The sequence below is a fragment of the Lissotriton helveticus genome, chromosome 5_1, assembly GCF_964261635.1.
Source record: "Lissotriton helveticus chromosome 5_1, aLisHel1.1, whole genome shotgun sequence".
Taxonomy (NCBI): domain Eukaryota; kingdom Metazoa; phylum Chordata; class Amphibia; order Caudata; family Salamandridae; genus Lissotriton; species Lissotriton helveticus.
Genome location: NC_136065.1, coordinates 1,265,037,869 through 1,265,060,752, shown reverse-complemented (window position 1 = coordinate 1,265,060,752; position 22,884 = coordinate 1,265,037,869). Strand labels below are relative to the sequence as shown.

The 22,884-nt window shown below is 48.2% G+C and overlaps 1 protein-coding gene across 1 annotated transcript in view; it reads right to left on the bottom strand.

Moving 5' to 3' along the window:
• The window catches only part of LOC144755280 (uncharacterized), a 50,428-nt gene that overhangs the window by 13,289 nt on the left and 14,255 nt on the right, over nucleotides 1-22,884 (bottom strand). The window contains exon 3 of the mRNA XM_078644051.1: nucleotides 11,541-11,651. Within this exon, the coding sequence (XP_078500177.1) occupies nucleotides 11,541-11,651 (111 nt within the window). The remainder of the gene's footprint in view (nucleotides 1-11,540; nucleotides 11,652-22,884) is intronic.

The window sequence follows — 22,884 nt, the reverse complement described above, 5'->3', positions numbered from 1 at the left end:
GAGATATCTAGGGCGGTCGATTTGTCCATGTTAATCTTAAACCCTGACGCCCGCGCGAAGTCATGTAGTTCAATAAAGAGAGCCTTCAGCGCTTGGATTGGGTTAGAGAGGGGAAAGTAGGATATCATCTGCATTTGGCTGATGGTATGAGTATCCCCGCCGAATTTACTCCCAGATATGAGGGGATGCTGCCTAATTCGCCGTGCCAACGGTTCCATGTAGAGTGCGAAGAGGAGGGGGAAAGAGGACACCCCTGCCTCGTGCCTCTGCCTATGGAGAATTGGGACTTCGTCTGGCCGTTCACTCGAACCGTTGCATTAGGTGAGCGATAACAGTTCAATATGCGCGTGCGTAGTTTGTCCCCAAAGCCGAATTTCATCAGGACTTGCTCTAGATGGGGCCAATGCACCTTATCAAAGACTTTTTCTGCGTCTATGGCCAGTAGCATAAAATCCCCCGAGGTGCGAGAGGCCTTTTCAATGAGGTGCAGTACCCTTTTAGTCTTAACTCTAGTCTGTCTTTGTGGTATAAACCCCGCTTGGTCTGGTTCTACTAGTTGGGGCATGTAAGGCGCTAGGTGGGTTGCTAAAATGCTTGTGTAGAGTTTTATATCAATGTTTAGGAGGGAGATAGGTCTGTAGGCGCTACAGAGTGTCTTGTCTTTTCCAGGCTTTGGGATGACTACTATAGACGCCTCCAACATTTCCCCGGGGATAGCTCCAGTTTGAGCAAAGGTGTTTAAGAGGTCTCGTAGTAGAAGGGCAATTTGGCCACAAAAGGTTTTATAAAGAGCTGCTGAGTAGCCATCCGGTCCCAGAGATTTCCCGAGCCGAAGGCGGGAGATTGCTGCGATTACTTCCTCTGTCCCAATATCCCTGTCTAAGTAGTCTGCCTGCGCTGGTGATAGCGCGGGGATCTGTGCGGCCTCTAGGTGGTCGAGGCTGTGGAGAGCGTCAAGGGAGTCGCTCGTGTAGAAGTCTGCGTAAAAGTCCCTGAAAGCTTCAGCTATGGCTGTGTCCTCTGACGTGAGCGCACCCCATGTACTCCCTGATGCTGTCGCGCTTCATGTAGCTTATGAGCCAGGAGGCGGCCACATCTGTCACCCCCGGTGTAATAGGAGTGGCGGAGACGAAGGGCCGAATATTCAGCCTTGTCCTGGTTCAGCGCTGAGAGTGGTTTCCTTTCCACGCAGAGCTGGCGCCAGACCCTAGCAGCACCTGTGCGCTGATGCATCTGTTCTAACTCCGCCACCCGCGTGGTTAGTTCAGCCCGCTTTTGACTGCGCTCCACATTATCGGCCGTAGATATAGCGATGAATTCACCCCGTAACACCGCCTTAAGGGCAGACCATTGCATCGCTAGTGACGTATCAGGATTGGCATTCCGGGCCAGGAAGTTTGCAATGGCCGTCTTGATCGGAGTGACTGTGGATGTCTGGTGTAGTAGGGCATCGCGCAGGCGCCAGTGTCTCAGTGGTTGTCGAGCGTGTGGGAATTGGAAGGTGGCTAGGACTGGGGAGTGATCAGAGAGGGATGCAGTGAGAATCTCAGTGTCTGTCGCAATGGCTTGTAATGGGGTGGAGCTGAGGAAGTAGTCTAGTCTGGCATACGTTTTATGTGCCCCCGAGTAGTACGTGTAAGCGCGGCTATGAGGGTGAAAGTGGCACCACATGTCTGTGAGACCAAGCTTTCGCAGGAGATCCAAGTCAGCCTGTGTTGCACGCTGGCAATAACGGTCAGTGACATAGTTGAACACCACGTTTAAGTCTCCCCCTAACAGCAATCGTCGTTCAGAAGTAGCTGTCGCCTCCGTGAGTGGTGTGTGGAAAAATTTCCCTTGTCCTTCATTGGTAGCGTAAACCGAACCCACAATGAGGGAAGTCCCTGCCACCAGAAACTGATAAGTGAGTCAGCGGCCCTTAATCTCGGCTTCCTTCTGGAGGACCTTACCCTGAAAGGAGCTGGAGACTAGAATAGCAACCCCGGCCTTCTTAGTGGAGTTAGAGGAGAATAACTGCTTGGGGAATGCACAGGACTTCATTCTATGGTGATCCTTGGGGAGGAGGTGGGTCTCTTGCAGGAGGCAGATATCAGCGGATGACTGTTCTAAATAGTGGAGAACTGCCCTACGTTTGATCTGGTTGTTGAGGCCGCGTACATTGTGTGTAAGTACTCTAAGTGGTTTCTGAGCCGTGTGTCGTGCGAAGGGGAAACTGGCCGGACCAAGCCCCGAGGGGGCCTCTCAATTGCTTACAACTAGAGGGGGAGAGGTGAGTGATGCTGAGGATGGGCTCTGGCACCCGGAAGGGGGGTGGGGTGGGAGGGGAGGGAAGGGAAGGTGGACGGGGGGGAACAACACCCAAACTAAAACCCAAAAAACACCCACACAATGACAAAACCCAACCCTCCCTAGCCCAGAAACAGTGTGAACAAGAACAGACCCTGAATAAGGTCCGTTGACCCAGGACTATTGGTGTGGCGACCAGTTGGGGTCCATAATGGGGACAATAAGGAGGAAGATCCTCCCCCCGCCGCCCACCCAGAACCAGAACCAGCAAAGATGCAGTAAGAGGGTTCAAAGAGAAAGAAGAAAAAAAGGGGGACAGATTCCAAGGCCTTCACTTGTCATCCGAATTCTCTCCAGCGAGGGCCCCCATAGCTGCAGCCAGAGCGTCTTGTTGGCTTCGGGTGATCTCCAAGGCAGGCGGTTTCTGAGGGCGCCTTCTCCTATCTTGTCGTTGCCAGCCTGATGGGGAGATCTCCGGCTCCACCCTCAATCCATCGGTGTTGCCCTCCTCGCTTGGCAGCGTCAGGCCCAGTAGATGGCAGGCATCCATCAACGAGCGAAGCTGGTGAAGTTTGCCGTTGTATCGAAAGATGAGGCGGAATGGGTGCCCTCAGGAGTACGAGATCCCTTGTTGCCGTAGATGGTCGGTCACAAGGCGGAACTGCTGACGTCGCTGCAGCGTGATCAGTGCTAGGTCCTGATACAGTACCGGGGAGTGACCCTGGAATGAGATAGGATGGAGAGTCCTTGCCTTGGAGAGGATAGATTCCTTGGTCTTGAAGTCTTGCACGCACACCAGTATGTCCGCCGGTGGCACGTTGGGCCCACGAGGCGGCCCCACTCTATGTGCCCTATCCAAGACGACGTCGGCCTCTTGGGAGCTACCATGTGCCAGAAGAGGTTGGTGGCGAAGGCAAACAGGTCCCGGGTATCGTCGGTGGTCCTCACCCCCCGGATCCGGATGTTATGTCGGCGGGATTGGTTTTCCATATCCTCCAGGTGCATTTGCATATCTATGTTCTGGTCTTGCAACCTGAGGACTTCTTGTTGAAGCGTCGTCAAGTCTGTGACCGTGGAGTCACTTTTCTCCTCGAGTGTGGCCACCTGCTCTCCATCGCTGTCGACATCTTGACGAATTTCTTTAATTTCCGTGGCGGATTCGGCCTTCACCGACTGGATATCTTCCCTAAGAGTGAGGAACAGCGACTCCAGGAAAGCCTTCATGATGGGTTCGTCCCCAGAGGGCGTTTGATGCTTTGGTGTCTTGGCTTCCGGCGCTGTGGTAGCCATGTTGGGGATAGACTGGGATCGGCCAAAGTTATCCTTCAGGGGTTTCACCTTGGCGTTCCTGGCCTTGGACATGCTCTCCTGCCCCCCTGAAGTGCCTATTCAGGCAGGGACAAAAGAGCAGCGGAACCAAGGCTGGATAGGGTCTTTCAGCAGGGGCCACTACTGTCCAGAAAGGTGTAGAGCGATTGCGGCTAGTGTGGGGGCCCGTTGGGTCATGGCGTCACCGGTGTCCTGGCTCCGATGAGGGGATGGCTTTCGCCACTAAAGACTGTCGTGTGCTTGCCACACCTAATTGCGACCACCAGATATGCAGGGAGTAGGGGCAGCCGTCTCGGACAGTGGGATGCCAGCTGGGGCCACTCACTCCAGCCGGGTAGAGATTCCCCTTCCTGGGACAAGCACATTTTGTGCTGTGTAATCCACCGGCGCCGTACGCGCCGTGCTCCTCAAGTAATATCTCAACAGCAAACCGTCAAATGGCTGGCATGGATGTTGAAGCTCCCTGCTCCTAGATCAGCCGGAGCGACTCGCCTGCGTGAGAACCCTATACCGAAGAGACCACTGTGAGATCACCCCGACCTACATCGCCAAAGTTAAGGGGCTGGTACGTGGTCCAGAGCCTTGGTTTCCCCTCCCTCCCCCCTGACCCGCCCTCCAAGTCCCAGGGGTGTGTCTCGCAGAGGCGGCGGAGTCCTCGGTCTCCCCAGGCTGGCGGAATACACAGCCCAGCACCCTCACATGCCGCCAAGGCCACCGGCAGCGCCGCTCCTGTCCCCGGCGCGAGGTTTACTGCGTGTCCAGTCGGGACCCCAGTGTCGCCTCGAAGGCCCACCGCAATTCCCGCCCTTTCGGAGGCCCTAGAGGCCGGTCAAGTCACTGCGAAAGTCCCACTTGCGGCCCATCAGACTCAAGGCCGCGAGCTGCAGCGCCGTCACCGGCCAGGGGGAGGGGTCCAGCAGTCCTCCGGGACTCGAGGGAGTGTGTATCGCGGGTCCAAGTGGCAAGGCCGCCCTCCTGCTTGCACATAGCTCTCCGTGAGTGCTCAGTGTATGTCTCTGTAGTTGCTAGCAAGGCCTCTGCAACATAATCTCGTGGTCCTCATGCAACCTTCCCAGGCAGGCAGAAGAGCGGTGTGTGGGGGGGGTTTCGCGGCGGACCGCAGATCTGGTGCAGCTCTACCTTCAGGTCTGCCCCCCCCCCAACGCAGCGGCCTCACCTGTGTATTCGCCACGTCGGGCACAATGGCGCCGGAACCGCCGCTCACCGGAGGCCGGGGATCTGCGCGGCCCGGTCCAGTAGCAGCAGAGACCGGGCCGCAAGTAGCACTCGACCCGCACCCAATGGTGAGTACAGCCGGTCCTCCTTCGTAGCTCCACGGGGCAGGTGGGCCGACTCCAATCAGGCATCTGGCTTTGTGATATTAGGGGCAACGCTGGCCTCGCATCAGAGTAGGCCGCAAGCGCACGGGGAGGGCCGCCACCAGCAACCGCCTCAGCATCAGCATCAGATGGGGACACAGTGGTATTCTCGGGCCCCTTTCTCGGCAATGCGGCCCCGTCTGCAGCTTCGCCGCCTCGGGTGTTGGTACGTCAGGGTCGTCGCCCACTGTAGCCTGGGGATCTGCGCGGCGTGGATCAGTGGCAGAAATAGCCTGACCGCTTGCAGCACTCAACCCAAACCCAGTGGCATGCTCAGTCGGATCTCCGATGCAGCCCCGCAGGGCAATCCGGCGGTGCCAAACCAAGTGTCTCCGCTCTCGTGGCCTTGGAAGTAGTATAGGCCTCGAATCAAGTTGTGTTACAGTCACATCGGGGGGCCCGTTGTCGGCAGCTGTACCAGTGCCCAGCGGAGCACCGGTCAGCAGGCAAGCCTCGCGGCGACCAGGAGGGAAGGCGCTGGCCCCGGTGGTCTGTACCACGGACCGCCGTGTTGTTGAGGCCTCCCTGATTTGGGAATGCCAGAGCCACCTCCCGGCCGACGCACGGGCGCGGTGATATCTGCTACCTCCGGTCAAATCCCGGGCACCAGGCAGCACCGGGGCAGTCCCCTCGGGGTTGCAGCCGAAACCCGGGCAATTGTACGCCTCAAGAGGGCCGTGCTGTGCTGATGCGGGAGGTGTCAGGCAGGAGCCAGAAAGAACACGTCCTATCCTGGCGCCATCTTGGCCACGCCCCTCTCTCGCACATTCTTAAAGGGTAGATTGGTGATTGGAACAAGTTAACTCTTATAGCTTAATTTTTACTGGCTGGTTATTTGGGAAACTATGTCGTTTAACATTATAATTCCCACCAACTCCCCTGAAGTTAGGAGATTCCTTCATTTGTCAACCACTCTATAATACATTCTTATGTTACAGTCGATCACTCCTTCAACAACAAGATGCTTGCATACTTTCATACTATATTGAAACTACTGAATTTTTTCAATGTCTCTATTTTATCCCCTCTCCTGTCTCACTTCCAAACTATACAAGACTTAAACCTTTGCATTTCTACTCATACGATTTCGTTTGCATTGTGTCTTGGTATATCCCCTCTATTTCTGAAATTCATTGAGTTCATTTGGAGAGTGAGGCCATATCCTATAAAGGGAGTACTGGATATACCAACTAATGCTAGGTCTCTGTCCTAATTTTGGGGAGACTAGTCTTATATAGTAGAAGTAATAGTTTACCAATGTAGACAATGGCAAACAGTTGTCTGGGATCTGGAATTATGAAGCACTTTGCTGGCAATGTGGCAGCTTTTGTTAACATCTCTAAGGTAAGCAACACAATGTCATAACAACACAACAAAAGAAAAGAAAATAACAGGACACAGCACAATAAAATCAGCCAAACAAGTCACAACCATTGAACAATCATGCAACGATGCAGACCAAAATGACAACAGCCACGAATCAACACAACACATCACCACAACAAAATGCAATACATTCTTGTCACAAGTTATGAACTCAAGATATCTGCTTTCATATTACCGCGGTTATAAAGCACTGGCTTAGTTATCACTAAATATATGTTTTAAAGCAAGTCAAAAATGTTTTGTGATCTGGCTCTCTGTCTCCAGACCAGGTCAGTGATGTGAAGCCTCTCTAATGATTGCTACATTGTTAATACAGTTTCCAATGTTCTGCTGCTTGCACCGTTCCCTGTGAAACCCTGCTTTTTCTTTGTCTTTCTATTCTGCCATGTCACACTGCTTAGAAACATTGATGTTATTGGACCGTACTTATATTGAATTGTATAATTTGTCATTATGCTACTAACATTGAAACTCAACTCTTCCACTGCTCTTCCAGACTGAGTGTGTGTGTGTGTATTCGAAATTAATATTTAATGGACTTTAATTAGATTAATATATACAGGATATCGTAGCACCTCAGCAACAATTTAAAACAGTTATCACCTTTCTGTGCCGGACCTAGAGGCCATGGCTATACTTAAAAGGAAGTCCACCACACACTCAACAATCACTACTTCCCCAACAGCTGGGCTTGCTACCCATGGGTAGAACTACGATTTTTTATATATGAATCCCATTTTTTTTATCCTCCTTCTGTAGGAATTCAACTGCCCCCACGATATGAGACCTTGATTTGATAGGATCTCATTTTAACTTTCAAATAAGCGGTACTGCTATGCCATGGTTGGATAGCTCCTCAGAGAGATCGGGGAACATCCATTACGATGCGGTGTTTACACCGCACTACCATTACAACGCTGGTTTTACAACGCAAGTCGTTACCACGACTTGCGCTGGAGGGCGCTCTAGGCTAAGGAATAGTAGATTTACTATTCCAACACCTTCCCACTGTACGTAGGCTGGTGTTGGAATAGTAAATTTTACTATTGCTAAGTCCAGCACCCTACAGCGCAAGTCGTGGTAACGACTTGCGTTGTAAAACCAGCGTTGTAATGGTAGTGCGGTGTAAACACCGCGTTGTATTGACATACATCCGAGAGATCTGACTAATTTCTATGTGGCCTGTACAATATTTTTTACTTGACTGTGTAAAAGGCCTTGGATAGAATATCTAAGGATGAGCCCCTACTAGTCATTAGGTTCTTTCAATCAATCAATGAATCAGGGTTTTGTAAAGCGCACTACTCACTTGTGAGGGTCTCAAAGCGCTCGGGGTGGGTGTAAGCAGCTTCGTAGTGGGTCATTTGAAGAGCCATATCTTGAGGTCCTTCCTGAATTGGTGCAGGGTCGGGCCCCGCCGGAGGTGAAGAGGGAGTTTGTTCCAGGTCTTCCACCTGCTTTGGTCCTGTAGAAGCGTGGTACGGTGGCTAGGGAGAGGTCAGCTGAGCTGGGGTTTCTCTTGGGGGCATGGAAGGAGATGTAGTCGTTGAGGTATTGGGGTTAGGTGTTGTGGTGGGCCTTATAGGCATGCGTGAGCAGCTTGAAAGATATTCTTCTTTCGACGGGGAGTCAGTGGGTGTTGGGTGATATAGTTGTGCTGTGGGATATCGAGGATTAGCCTGGCTACGGAGTTCTGGGCGGTCTGGAGTTTGCAGAGGAGTTTTTTTTTATTCCGGCATAGAGGGCATTGCTGACATCCAGTCTGCTGGTGATGAGTGCGTGAGTAACAGTTTTCCTGGAGTAGGGGGGTGGGAGGGCAATCCACTTGAATGTTTTGTGTAGTATGCGGAGGGTGTTGAAGCATGCGGAGGAGACGGCGTTGATCTGGCGATTCATGGTGAGTGATAAGTCCAGTATGATGCCGAGGTTGCGTGCATGATCCGTTGGGGTGGGTGAGTTTCCAAGGGCCACCAGGTATAGTCCCATGCCGAAGGGTGGAGCCGAAGATGAGGACTTCTGTTTTCTCAAAGTTGAGTTTCAGGCAGATGTTCCTCATCCAGGTTGTGACGGCTTTCATCCCTTCTTGGAAATTGTGCCTGGTGATGTTGGTTTCCTTGATGAGGGAGAGGATGAGCTGGGTGTCATCGGCATAGGAGACTATGTTGAGCCTGTGATTTCTAACGATAGTTACGAGGGGGGCCATGTAGACGTTAAAGAGGGTGGGGCTGAGGGAGGATCTTTGCGGTACTCCGCATCTGATCTCTGTTGGTTCTGAGAGAAAGGGCGGGAGTCTTATTCACTGTGTTCTACCTGAGAAAAATGATCGTAACCAGTCTAGGGCCTTTCCTCGGATGTCAGCGTTGTGAAGCCTGGTGGCTAGTGTGTGGTGGGAAATGGTGTCGAAGGCTGCTGATAGGTCCAGGAGGATGACGGCTGCCGTTTGTTTCTCTGGTCCTGAACTTATTCCCATGTTCAATTTTGCAGCCAGCTCTCTGCAGTTGACAGTGCATCTCACCTCTGTCTTTTTGATGTTGCTTTTTCAATGAGGAGGTATCTCACTACTTGGCCTCCTCCATCTTCAAAGATACCCAGAATCCTAAGTTCTTCATTTGGTGCATTAGCACCCTGGTCTCTCCCTGTATACCCCTAAGCACCATTTGCTCTGGGGTCACTCACCGGATGTTTCTGGACACTCTTGATAGTGATTGGGGTACCCACTCTCTGGGCAGTGAAGATCAGCAGCTTTAAGTTTCACTTGCCTCTGGTATCCAACCGGCTGAGGAAGCAGTTGTCATACTCATGTTTCCCAGCAGATCAGATGTAGACTTGGGACAAACAAACCACACTCAATTGAGGCCTTAGGGGGTGAAGGGGAAGATTGCATCTTTTATTTTATGCTCCAGTTTAATCAGCAAGTGTATTGTGCAGTAATCCCTCTTCCTCTTCTCGGCGAGCTCATTTTCCCTTCTGGTTCTGGTTCCTCGCACTCCAGGTGGAAAGCCATTTAACCATTTGCATTTAGTGTTAATGTATTTGAGGTTGAAATCAATGTCACTCCTTCTTTTAGCAGCTATATACAAACTCTAAATGGTGCATTTCAATTTTAACTTGGGAAAATACATATTGACTGGAGTGTCAACAGTTTTAAAGGCTTGAAGAAAGTTTATGAAGGTTTTTATTGGTTTCCATAGACAGTGTTAATCAGGTCTAGTTGTGGTGCTTTGTACCTTTTTTAATTCCTGATAAACTGATGCACTACAGTTAAGATAAATGCCAATTTTGTTCTCCCAAACTACCTGCATTGCAATAAGAAACAAATAACTTCTACTCATGTTGTAAATTGCCAAAACAACACTTCCTTGTTTAAGCCTTACTGTTAAAATCTTAAAATACCTGTCCATATTTCACGATAATCTACAAAACCCTATCATCTCTGAATTTCTTTGTCCTGCAGGTTTAAATGAAGTACTACGTTGAACATGTGTATTTGCGATCTAAAATAAAATGAAGAGGACTTTCCAGTCTATTCTTATTTTCCTTTTATAAACAGTGTTCTAAATAAACCTTTATTTTCTCAAGACTGACACTTCAATCATTTTATCCAAACTGATAAGGACATACTATTTATTTTAAGGGAAACATTTTTAGGATGTAAACTTACAAAATGAGTGTGGCATGTGTTCTAGAGGACTGTATACACATTAAAGCAGAATAATCATAAATACTGTTTCTTATTTTGACTAAGACAACCATGTTTTTTAAGAATTGTTAGGAATTCACAACTTTGCCCCCTGAAGTTTTAAAGGCACTTTTCTCCCTCACCTTAGAGGTCTCCTTTAAACCTATTTATTTTGCCTTTTCCACGGTTCCGGTTCTCTCACACTTTTACAATATTTTTGTTAGAACAACCTATTATGTCTGAGCCTGTATAAATGTATCAACTTTTAACTGAATTACCCTGTCTTGTCTTAACGTCCCTTCAATCCAATGTTGCCCCAATAGTCTTCATTATTTTAGGAGGTAATGAAACTTCCAACTGGAATTTTACTGGGTTTCACCACTTCATGACCTCATTAGCTGTAATAAGTAAACCTATTGGGGCTGCATGCATTCACTGCTCATTAATGTTTTTACAAAAATTAGAAAATGGTGTTCTTGTGGGTAAGTGAACAAGAGAAAACCCATGCCACATAATCTACATTAGTCTTGTAAAATCAGCCGGTGTTCTGATGTGTAAGTGGTAACTTCTGTGCATGTGTGATTGTAGATGTAAGTTCCAGTGACTAGGGGCCTGATTCACAAAAGTAACTTACACTTTTGAGATTTTCAGTTGTGAGTACAATTACTTACACTTCTGTAGTAACTTATAGTTATGTAGTTAGTCTAGTACTACACATGACCAACTAATGGTACTGCAACACCCTTCCACAGAAAATAATGGAGGTAGTGACTTAAAATAAAACAGAACAGGAAATAATGTTAAAAAAATTACATTATTTACAATTGTTTAAAATACAAACAAATATAAATTAATGATAAATATGTATAAAGATAGATCATATTTATGGGTTCCAAGTAGAGTGCTACTCGCCGAAAAAGCACTTCAACTCCTCATCAAGTGTAGCAAGCACTAAATAAATGCAAACCTTTTTCCCCTCTTCAATCCCTCCACTATCCTTCTCAATCCAAATAACTGACTAACATATCCACCACTCAAATTACTTTCATATTTTCATTATACTAATTCACCACTAATCCTTTATGGGTTGCGGAGTAGCGTGCTACTCGCCAAAAAAAAGCACTTCAACACCTCGTCAGGGATAGTAAGCGCTATACAAATGCAAATACAATTACAATACAATATTTATTTTAAATCTCTAATTCCAATGTTTTATGTGGAAGGATGTTGCAATAAAAGTGGATAGCCATGTGTAGGGCTGGACTTACTACAAAAGTGTGAGTTCCCATAAAAGTATAAGTCACTACAAAAGTGCATTTTAGGAATACCAAAAATTTGTAAACTTACTATTGAAAAGTAAACTTAGTCAGAATTGCAGTTTGTGAATCAGGCCCTGAGCCTGCACAGGCATGAGTGGCACATGCAAACTTCTCTCTTTATTCTCTTTACTATGGCTACAGTCAATTTTTATTTTCACTCACTTGGGGAATTTTCAGGAGCAGGTTTTCTAACAGAGAGCTGTTCATCCGCAGGGAACACATCTTCCTTTTCTGTTGCTCTGAGTGAAAAAACAGCTGTAGCAATAGCAGGCCCTGTCAGAAAATTAAAGTTGAAACAATAATGAATTCACAGCACTTTATGTAATAGGAGGAATTAGCACTGGATTTTTCATTCTATTGCACCTAGCTCGATTTGATAGGATCAACAATAGCAGCTAACATATAAAACAAACGGAAACATGCCACTCAACATCTGAGGCCTGATTAATAAAAGGACCACAGTGTGAGCTGAGCTCAGGCCAGAAAGGGGAAGTACCTAGGGTATGTTCAAAACACATCTTACCAGAGGAGCACAGAGCGCTGGCTATCTGTCACTGTATATACAGGTGACCACAAAAGGGTAACACAAGGAGTTGTGCAATAAAAGTCAGGGGAGTAGGATGCACCTAGGAAAATACTGACACAGTCCTCTCAGCCCCAGTAGCAGTATATCTGAAAGGCCCCAACTAGGCTACTTCAGAAAGGGGTCAAGGGCACCCACGAGGCATAGCTGTCTGTAGCAGCACTTCCTTTTGGCGATATTCAGATGGCCCTGTGACCCTCCTTGCAGCATTCCAAAGGGCAGCCTCGAGTGAGACAAACATTTATTGCATGCCCAAAAGTTTTTTTGTGCATGCACATAGACTGTAGGCAAAATAATACTATTTCAGGACCGGAGGCTCCGATTATGCTTCTCTTTCTTTCATTACAAAATACAGCAGCCAAAGAAAAATGTTTTAATATCAACATAACTTACATATCTCATGATGCTATGTTCACAACCACCAATCATGCTCCAGCAGTCCATGTAATAGTCGGTACCACCATCCTGATATCCTCTTTCTTTGCTGCTCGCAGCCGAGATAAGTGTATCCCTGTTATTGTTCTTATTGTAATACTGTATATCGATTATTGTAGTTATTTATTGTGTTAGTTTATTTCTTGATCATATATTTACACGCTCCATTACCACAACGTCTGCGTTGCTGGAAAACAAGCTATCACCATTAGTCTCGCCCAAGCCCATGGGACCATATATTCATTTCCCTTGATTTGCGCTCCCCGAGCAGGCCATCTACACGTTAAACAGCCTGTGTTAAATGACTCGGTGCCTTCCCTAATCGGGCCCGATTGTTCCTACTGAGCCTTGGGATGCACCTAGCCCAATTGGGATAGGTATTTGGGTTCCTTTGGGCTATGGGTCATCCCCTTTCTTTTTTTATCCATCCTCGCTGTAGCTTTCTTTTAACGCTCGATTTCCCACTGTTCTGTTAATTAAGCCTATCAGAACAGGCGAGACGCCGGCTCCGGCTGTAATAATTTGAGCTGCCCTCATCAGCGGTGTGCACGCTTCAATAAAAAAGACCCTCCAGGATTTCGCGATTTGCTGCGAAATCGGCACTTTAGTAAAAATGCAGCGATTTTTACAAAAGTGCCCGCGAAATCGGCACTTTTGTAAAAATGCCACAATTTTTACTTAAGTGTCCGCGTTTAAAATAATTTGCCTTGTCCACCACAAAAGTTTTTTGTTGATTTTTAAGACCGGCATTGTATCTGTGCTCTGTGTGTAGCGGAAATGGTCTGGATTCCTTTCGTGCAATAAATGATACCCGTCAAAAATGGTTACTGCTACAAATTTGGCTGTAGGCGAATGGTATATCCTCTTTCCTGTGACTCATGTTTATTATTTAAAGCCTGTTAACACTCTATATAGTTCCTTAGGCAGCTCTTTTGAAAGTCGTAGTTCCTGGGGAGGGACAGCTGGCACCATTACATTGCTGGGATCAACATACAGCCTCTGAAGTGATGGTTTAAAATTGCAAGGAAACTGCCAAGGCATATTTGTTGCACAGTGACTAATGGTCTCTGTGTTTCTGTGCTTTTAATAATGTGGAACGATGCGCTGGAGAGAATATTCTTCAGAGGGCTAAAATATTTTATATGAATTGCAAAATTCAAATACTATTCAGATTCATTTCATAAGCTGGATTGGAGAGCATCTCTTTGTAGTTTTTGTGGTGTGCAGTAGAATGTGCAGGCTTAGTTGATTAGCTGAATTCCCACACGTTATTTTTTCCAGATTGTTTGTTGTGTACAGTAAAACATGTTTTGTGTTGGTTCGGAGGGCATCAGTTACCTGCAAAATTCTAGTGCCTGGGTATCACGATTTAAGAGGAATTTTGGCTTGTAACTGTAAAACAGCACATCAGGAAACCAAGCAGTTTCTCCGGTGCTACATGAAACTGAATGGTGTTGCTCGATTCACCAGATTATGCACTCACATGGTGGGGACAGGGTGTGGACAGTGTCCTAGCTTGCGCAGTACCTGCTAAGAATGACCTTTCTGCTGTTGGTACTCAGAGGCTTGTTTTCTCCATGTGTGACCAAGCACTGGTCCTCAGTGCTACATCGCTCTCAAATGAGCATTAGTATCATTCCCAAACTTAGAAGATAGGTGAACATTTATCATATACGCTCTCTCAGCAAGGTAGCAGAAGGATCTTCCTCCAGCTGTGGTCTTGTGGACCCGTGGGGTGAGGGCCAGTTGGGCAGAGCGGAAATGCCTGGTGGGTGTGTGGAAGGGGAGGCGGTGGTTAAGGAGCCCTCACCTGTGGAATGCTTCCTCTGTTCCATATCCCAGGTTGCCTATTCAAAGTGGAATACTCTGCTAAAACAGTTTCCATTGATTGAAGGCTGAAAATGAATGATTATGAGTAAAAACAAGGGCCGCAAAAATGCCACTAAATTTCCATATTTGTGCAGGTAAATTTCCATATTTGTGCCGCTAAATTTGCTAATCCATGCCGCTATATTCTGGGGTGTCTGAATTATGCTCTGGGTGCCCTTGATATCCTGGTACTGCAATAATATTTTTTAAAGCATCTGCTGAGGAGCCAGTCACTTTTTTCTTGTTGGTACACCAAAGGTTGGTTCCCCCCTGACTTAATCCTCGGGATAGACTTGGCATATTGTGTTTGGTTTAGTTAGCATTTTAATAATGGAAAATTGGGCCCCCTTTGAGGAGGAAGAATATAAATTCTACTATTAATACCAACCAGAGGGACCCTATTTGGAAGGCAATTTGGTTGTTTCTCTGGTGCCTCTGTCCAGCAGTCGGTCAACAGGGCAATTGAGACTGCTGTTCCTATCACAGTTATTCATGCTCTGGCAGCTACTCTTAAGTCCATTCCAGCTCAACTAGTGAGCTTTGCTAAACAACATTGTTTTCACGGATCCTAAGGTTGGTTCTTCGGACTTGCATAGTAAGGCAAAAGCCAAGTCATCCGAGTGGCTTCATGCAGACACTTTGGCGAATCTCCCACAAGGTCCCCTTGGAGATCGTGGCTACTCAGCCCCTTCGACTTCTTCAGGGTCACAATCGAAGCGTAAAGATGATAAAGACATTAAAAATGCCTCTATGCATAGAGATTCCACCCATTCAGATTACGATTATAAGGCTAAAAAGTCCACGTCAGCCAAGCCTTAGGCATCTACCATGTCTCTCTTCAATCCCTTTACTTTTAATCCCAAAGACATTGTTCGTCCAAGATTGTCTGATTGGGCGGTATCTGATTACCTACACAAGAATTCATGTAAGGGTTTCGACAACTACGTTCACAACCATCATAGGGCGGAATGCCCCAGGCCGGATATCCCTGACAAAGTTGCTGAGACCTCTGAGATAGACCCTAGCATTGACATTTCTGAAGAATCTTGCCAAAGACCCAAAAAAGGGCATTGTACGTGCCTGTCGCGGATGTCATGGCTGGACCTTGCAGGACCAAAGATTCTCCAAATGGTCTTCTTGGGAAAAGTATCTGGCTCACCTGTTGACCACCATATGTTGGCAGGCTGGACCCAGCAGCTATATACTTATTGGGGAATGTAAACTGCGCTATGTCATCTGAAAGACGCAATTTATAGAGGAACAAAAGGTCCCTTCCAGAGAAATATTTATAACAATACATACTGAAAACAATATCAATAGCAGCCTAGAATAGGATCATATACAGAGTAATTTTAATAAATATTCAGACAGGAAAACTGAACAAATTATATAAACAAAAAACTCAGGCATTTACAGCGTGGTTCCACAAGTGTTGAATTTGAACCACGTATTTTCATAAGGTAACCATGCTATTTATATCTCAATAAAACACATTTGAAATAGTCATGGTACTTTTTGGCCGACAACGTTTCGATCCTTCATTGAAATATGGGGACCACCTTCAGGACTTAAAATATATGCCTGAGAGAAGAAATGCCTGTGTAACGGGGAACCAAAATAGCAATTGCTTCCAGTGTACTGCTGCAAGTGCATCAAGAGTCAAATTAGAACGCAGCCAGCTCCATACTGTAAAATCACGTCATGAGCAATTACGAACCATGGAAGTTGGTCAGGTTTAATACGGCTTGTAGTATAGTGATACGGCACAAACCGGTGCATGTGCCGAGTGAGTCCCGCAGCATGAGATGCTGCGACTTATAGCGCGGGTCAATTTCGTCAAGGGGGCTGAATCGAGGGTCAGGAGCAGCAGTGGTGTGCTGCTCTTGGAAGCGAAGTGAGAGAACGCAAGTCCCTTCTCATGCACATGGATTCAAACCTGACTGAGCTCGCTTAGGCTAACGCTGGTCCCTTCGCCGAGGTTCACCTCTTTAGTGACAAATTTTTGAAGGGCATTTCCAAGTACGTCGGTACTGTCACATCCTGGATAAAGCACAATCAAATATAAAAAGGGTATTTCTAGAGTGAGTAGGGGCTGCTTTTCCCATTATTACGAAGGCTCTCCCAGAGGTGCATACAGTCGTGGTAGAGGAGACTGGCAAGATTCTACCAGGGGAGGTACATTCTACCCCACTAGACAAGGGTTCTCCCAATGCCGTTTTAGCAGAGGTGGTCTCAGAGTAGTCACTTTTGGGGGAGATAGCCAAGGTCTTTTGGCATTATTGCCCAAGTCACAAAATATCTGTGAAAGTGGAATAAATTCCAGAACAATCCAATGCAGTGGCGGATTGGAACTCCAGGTATCTAACAGACTACAGCGATTGGCGGCTTCGTCCACATCTGTTTCAGTGAATACAGTAAGTTTGGGGCCTGTGCAGGATAGATCTTTTTGCCTCCAGACTGAACTAGCTGGAGACCTTTTTCAGCTGGATGCTGGATCCGTTGTCAAAAGCGACAGGTGCTTTTTCTCAGGATTAGTCAGCGACAATGCATTATGCCCTTCCCCCGTTCACACTAATACTCAGGGTGGCGACTCAGATCAACCGACAGGTAGCGGAAGTAGTACTGGTCACTCCTCTTTGAAAAGCACAGCCTTGGTTTCTGATTCTTTTAGAGATGGTGTGTTTTGGACTTGGCCCTTTTTGGTTAAAGTTACCTAAATTTTTTGCCTTCCCCCTAGACCTTTTTTCTGACATGGTGTTGCCAACTTAGATGCTTTGGGCACTTTGCCACTGCGGATTGATTTGATTAAAATTTATAATGCGCAAAACAATAACCCGTAGGTATCAAGGCGCCTAACAATCACATCAAAGTTGAAATATACATCCCTACGCATAGGCTTGCAGGAAGAGGCGAGTTTTTAAAGCCCTTCGAAATTTCTGGAGGGAAGGTAGGGATCTAAGATCAAGCGGAAGATCATTCCACCATTTGGGGGCCAAGGCGGAGAAGGCCCTGCCACCCCACTTAGATCTTCGAATCCGGGGGACTGTCAGGAGCAGTTTCCCGGAGGAACGCAGGTTCCTTCCTGGAATATAGTGGGAAATGATAGACCCAACTCCCGTGTCACTTTGTTTTGCAATGGCTCTATAGGTCATGCATAAGACCTTGAACCGGACTCGATGTTCTACCGGTAGCCAATGCAGCGCTTTCCTGGCCGACGTGGCCGAAGAGCGTCTAGGAGCATCTGAAGCAAATCTGGCTGTGGCATTTTGGACTACCTGTAAGCGCTGCAGGAGGCTCCTGTTAAGCCCCGCATAGAGCGCATTACAGTAGTCCAAGCGTGAACCAATGAATGCGACAGCTATTTGCTTTCTAGACTGCAAGGAGAGATATTTCCTAATCCTTCGTAGGGTGTGGATTAGACCCCAGCAAGTGGAGATGGTTCTACTCACCTGGTTGCTCATATCCAGGGCAGGGTCTATCATCACCCCAAGGTTCTTAGCCGATGTTGTGGGAGAAGGACACACTCCTAACGAGTCAGGCCACCAGCTGGCAGACCAGATGTTCTCTTTCCCTCCAAACACCATCACCTCGGTCTTCTCCCCGTTCAGCTTAAGTGAATTCATGATCATCCACTGACCGACCGCCTCCATACAGGATCTAAATCTGGAGGCAGTATGTACGTCTGAATGGGAGAGAGAGACGAGGATTTGGGTGTCGTCCGCGTAAGAGACTACCTCCATCCCGAACGATCTTATTAGTCTTGCTAGTGGGGTCACATAGATGTTAAATAGGGTCGGACTGAGGGCCGACCCCTGTGGGACCCCACATCGCACAGGTCGGGATGGAGATAGGAACCTCCCCAGCTTGACTCTTTGTTCCCGGCCATCGAGGAAGGAAGTCAGGAGGTCAAGAGCTGTGTCCCTCGCCCCCACTTCCCTCAGCCGAGATGTAAGTACTGAGGGAGAGAGGGTATCAAAGGCCGCAGTTAGGTCCAGCAGGACCAGGAGGGTGGTCTGGCCCCCATCCACTGTCGTGCGGATCTTATCGAGCACGATGGTGAGGGCCGACTCGGTGCTGTGTTCCCTCCTAAATCCATGCTGGGAAAAGTCCAGACAGCCCGAACCTTCGACAAAGGCAGCGAGGTGCTTGTTTAGGTGCATCTCAAGCATCTTCGCAGGAGCTGGAAGCAGCGAGATTGGACGGAAGTTTTTTAGGACCACCGGGTCAAGGGATGCCTTTTTAAGCAGAGGTTTCACAACTGCGCTCTTCCACTCCAGGGGGAAAATACCATCTCTCATAGCTAGATTCATAATTTCTAGCAGAGGCGGTAGAAGAGTAATCCTGCACTGCTTGATAATTTTCAGTGGGCAAATGTCCAGGGGGGAGCCAGATTTGGTCTTATTAAGCAAGAACTCAAGGTCTTGCAGAGCCAACGGGGGAAAGCTGTCCAGTGTGCTCGATGGAAGGGTGCTAGGGGAGATTGTAGTCATCTCAACCCAGGCAGAAGGCGCACTGATCCCAACTCTTTGTTCCTCAAGGGCCGTGTGGATGTCCTGAATTTTGGTATGAAAAAAGGAAGCGATCCGATCACAAAGATCTTGCGTTGGAACAACCGGATCAGGAGTTTGTAGAGTAATTAAAGAATCTACAATTTTAAAAAGCTCCTTCGGTGAGGAAAGCGAGGATGTTAAGGCCACAAAATAATCTTGTTTGGCCTGCGTAATCTCGGCTTTATATTTCCTGACCAGAGCTTTGTGAGCTTCCTTGTTTTTTAAGTCCCAGCTGGAGTGCCAAAGCCTCTCCATCCTCCTCACTTCTTGCCTGAGGAGTCTGAGAGAGTCAGAGAACCATGGGGCGGATGGTCTCTTTCTTGCTCGGCGACGAGTCTGTGCTGGGGCCAATTCGTTCAGGGCCTCCGTAGTGACCTGTTCAAAATGACCAACCGCAGTCTGTACAGTATCCAGGTCGGTGATAGAAAAACTAGCAGCCCAGGGCGCAAAAGAGTCGCTACCAATGTTCCTAAAGTTTCTGGCAGTTTCTGTTTATGATTCACTTTTACACTTCCCTCTGCCCTGCGGTATTCTAAAAGGAATGGAACTGCAAGGTGATCAGACCATGACAAATGTACAGGATCCAAGGTGGATAGGCGATGGTCGTTGGAAAAAATTCCATCAAGAGTGTGGCCTGCACGATGTGTAACTCCGCTGACTCGCTGCGTGAGTCCACAGGACCCCAAAGCCTCAATGAGGCTTGAGGTATCGGATGAGTCATACCGTTCTAAATGGTAATTGAAGTCACCTAGGATCATGAAATTTTCTCGACCAAAATATGGTTCCAGGGACTGTAACAGATTGTGTATGAAATCGGTCCTCGGGCCAGGAGGTCGATATAGTAAAATTCCATTAAAAAAGGGGCGTTGTGCTTCCTTTATTGTGAAATAAAGAGCTTGGAAACAGTCCGGAAAGTCAGGTATGGGCAAGATATGACATTGCATATAGTCTCTGTGAAGGATCGCTATCCCCCCTCCCATTCGTTCCGGTCTGTCCAATCTGACCAAGCAGTACCCCTCAGGGACCGCTTCGATTAGGTCCGGGCCAGATGAGTCCTTAGCCCAGGTTTCCGTAATGAACACTAAGGCAGGCTGTCTATCTAGGACCATCTCCCTGAACATAGTTTTGTTTTTGACAAGGGAGCGGGCGTTTAACAAAATGCCTTCTACTCCCAGTGTCTTGGGGCTGATCTCAACAGGGAGGCCAGACGATAGATGACTGAGGGCAGGTATTGAAGACCTACCCATATGTTGACAGCCGCATCGCAAGGGAGAGTAAAAAGCATCTGGCTCCCAAGAATGCGAGCACTCTAGTCCTCGCGGTTTCAGGTGTAGCATGTCCTGGCGAGAATAGCTACATGAGGAGGCCGTAGGTACGTTTAGTTCCAGAGTCCAGCCATCCAGGGCGTCCTCAGCGCGGACGGGCGCAGACGGGCTGGACTCTGGCGTGACTCCGGCGTGGCTGCGGCGAACACGCTGCGCGCAAACGCTGCGCGCCATTACAATCGGTTGATATAGGGCTCTAGGTAGTCCAGCTGACTGCTGGAGCGCAGGACAATGGAGCGCTTCCCCGACCCTCCCAAGATGGCGCCCAATCCGATCTAAAGCGCGAGGGACCGGCCCGCCCAAGTAGCGGTGAGGGATCAGTGTCAAAGTGCAAGTGCTCCCTGTGTAAAGTGTCATGATAATTGGCTGTCCATGATTGGTATGTTTGCCTTACTAGTATAGTCCCTAGTAAAGTGCACTAGGTGTGCCAGGGCTAGTAATGCAAATGCTACTAGTGGGCCTGCAGCACTAATTATGCCACCCACACAAGTAGCCATAAAGAGAGAACTCAGGTCTGCCACTGCAGTGACTGTGCGCAGTTTGTTAAACTGCCATGTTGTCCTGACAAGTGCACCCACTTGCCAGGCCTTATCCTTCCCATTTTATGCACATCAGATGCCCCTATGGTAGGTACAGGGTACCCACCTGGGCAGGGTGCAGTGTATGTGAAAGGTTGTACATGTACTGAGGTGTGTACCATGTTCTGACAGTGAAATACTCTCCATTTCGTTTTTCACTATTGAAAGGCCATCTTGCCCATAGAACAGAATGGGGTGGCTGAGTAATATGTTCCAGCCTATCTTCCCATAGGCTTAAGATGGAGAGGTGAAGTTTAGTGTGCCTGCACTCACAATTTAATAACACATCTTTTTGTGAAGGTGGTTTTTGCATTGTGTGTTTAGAAACCACTCTTTTGGAAGTGGCTGGGTTTTTGTGTTTTAACATTTCTGTGTGTCTCTGCCTGGTTGTGGATTGATTGTCTGGATTTTAATATGATGGGCTCTGGGAAATGTCTTTCCCAGGAGAAGGTGAGACAGCAACAGGCTGGCCTGCATCTGGAGTGTAGTGGGGAGGAGTAGCCCCTGGAGGTGAAGAGGCCTGGGCTGCTGCCATAAAACAATGGCTCCATCTCCTGCTGAGTGATTAAGGAGCCAGACCTCCACTATCAAAGAAGGTGTCACTGGCAGGGAGACACCCAGAACTTGTTTGGACAGGAGTCAGTGCCCCCCTGAACACAAAGGCTTCAAAGACATTGAGGGGTATAACTATGAGAGCTGGAACCTCTGGACTTTGGGAATGGAACTGTTGAAGACTGTAAAGGATTGAAACTACTTTGTGGTCAAGAGGAACCTCTGCCAAGGAAGAAACAGGTGAAGAGACTGAAGGAATGGAGTGATCCTTGCTGTGTGCTCTGGGGCTGGCCTGCAGTTTGCCGATTTAACTAAGGTGAGGCTAAAGGGACTTTGCTGTGTGCTGTGTCCCCCTGCTTGAAAGGACTTTGCTGTGCGCTGTGTCCTGAAGTAACTTATCCCCAAGGGCCCAAGGAGAGCTGGCTCCCTGTTGCGGAAACTTAGGAACACAAAAGTTTCCAGGAGTGTCTCAGCAGCGCTGTGTGCGTGTGCTTTTTGCAGCCTGAGACCCTCGTAAGAATTGCCCTTTGATCGTGTGCACCTGGAACTTAAGTGTGTCTCAGTGACGCTGTGTGCGTGTGCTTTTTGCAGCCTGAGAACCTCATAAGAATTGCCCTGTGATCGTGGGCACCAGGAGTCTAAATGAGTCTCAGCGATGCTGTGTGCGTGTGCTTTGTGAATCCTGAAACCTTTGTGAAGATAGTCCTGCAATCGTGCACCCCTGGAATCCAAGTGAGTCTCAGCGACGCGGTGTGCGTATGCTTTGTGCAGCCTGAGATCTTCGTGATGATTGCCTTGTGATCGTGTGCACCAGGAACTCAAGTGAGACTCAGCGATGCTGTGTGCGTGTGCTTCGTGCAGCCTGAGACTTTCGTGAGGAACGCCCTAAGACCGTGCACACCCAGAGCTCAAGCGAGTCTTAGCGACGCTGTGTGCCCTGTTGCAGCCTGAGATCTTGGTCTTTGCCATCGGCCTGGACCGGCGGTCCAGAGGAGCTGTGCCGCCAGCCCGAGCCTGCCTTTGCCAAGGAGGGACCTCGAACCATCTCGGTCGTCGGGGGGGGGGGGGGGGGGGGGGTAGGGGGGTCGACATGAAGTCAGATCAGAGGCCCGAGTCGACAGGAGAGAACCCCCCCAGGTAACGCTCAGCGAGCGTGTGTGTGTCGCCGCCTGTGGCGGGCTGGGAGAGAACGCTCTTGGCCTTTCGCATTCTCGCAGCATTAGCCTCCGCTCAAGCTCATATCGCGGCCCATACTTGCCAAGGAGTGGCAGTACCGGGGCCGGAGTGTGGAGCTACACTTTGTTTTACCTCGTAACCATGTTGGGGGCATATTTCGGCAATAGCTGACTGCGAGTGAGCAGGAAAGGCATAGAGACCGTCTCGAGCACCATGATCGGTGCCTGATTGTTACATTATGCATTACATCATTTTGGTATTACGAACTGCCTGATTGTTGCATTATGCATTGCATTATTTCTGCATAACGCACAGCCTTATTGTTGCATTACGCATTGCATTATTTTTGCATAACGAACTGCATTATGTTGACATTACGAAGTGCCTGATTCTTGCATTACGTACTGCATAGCATTGCATTAGGACTGCGTGGGATCA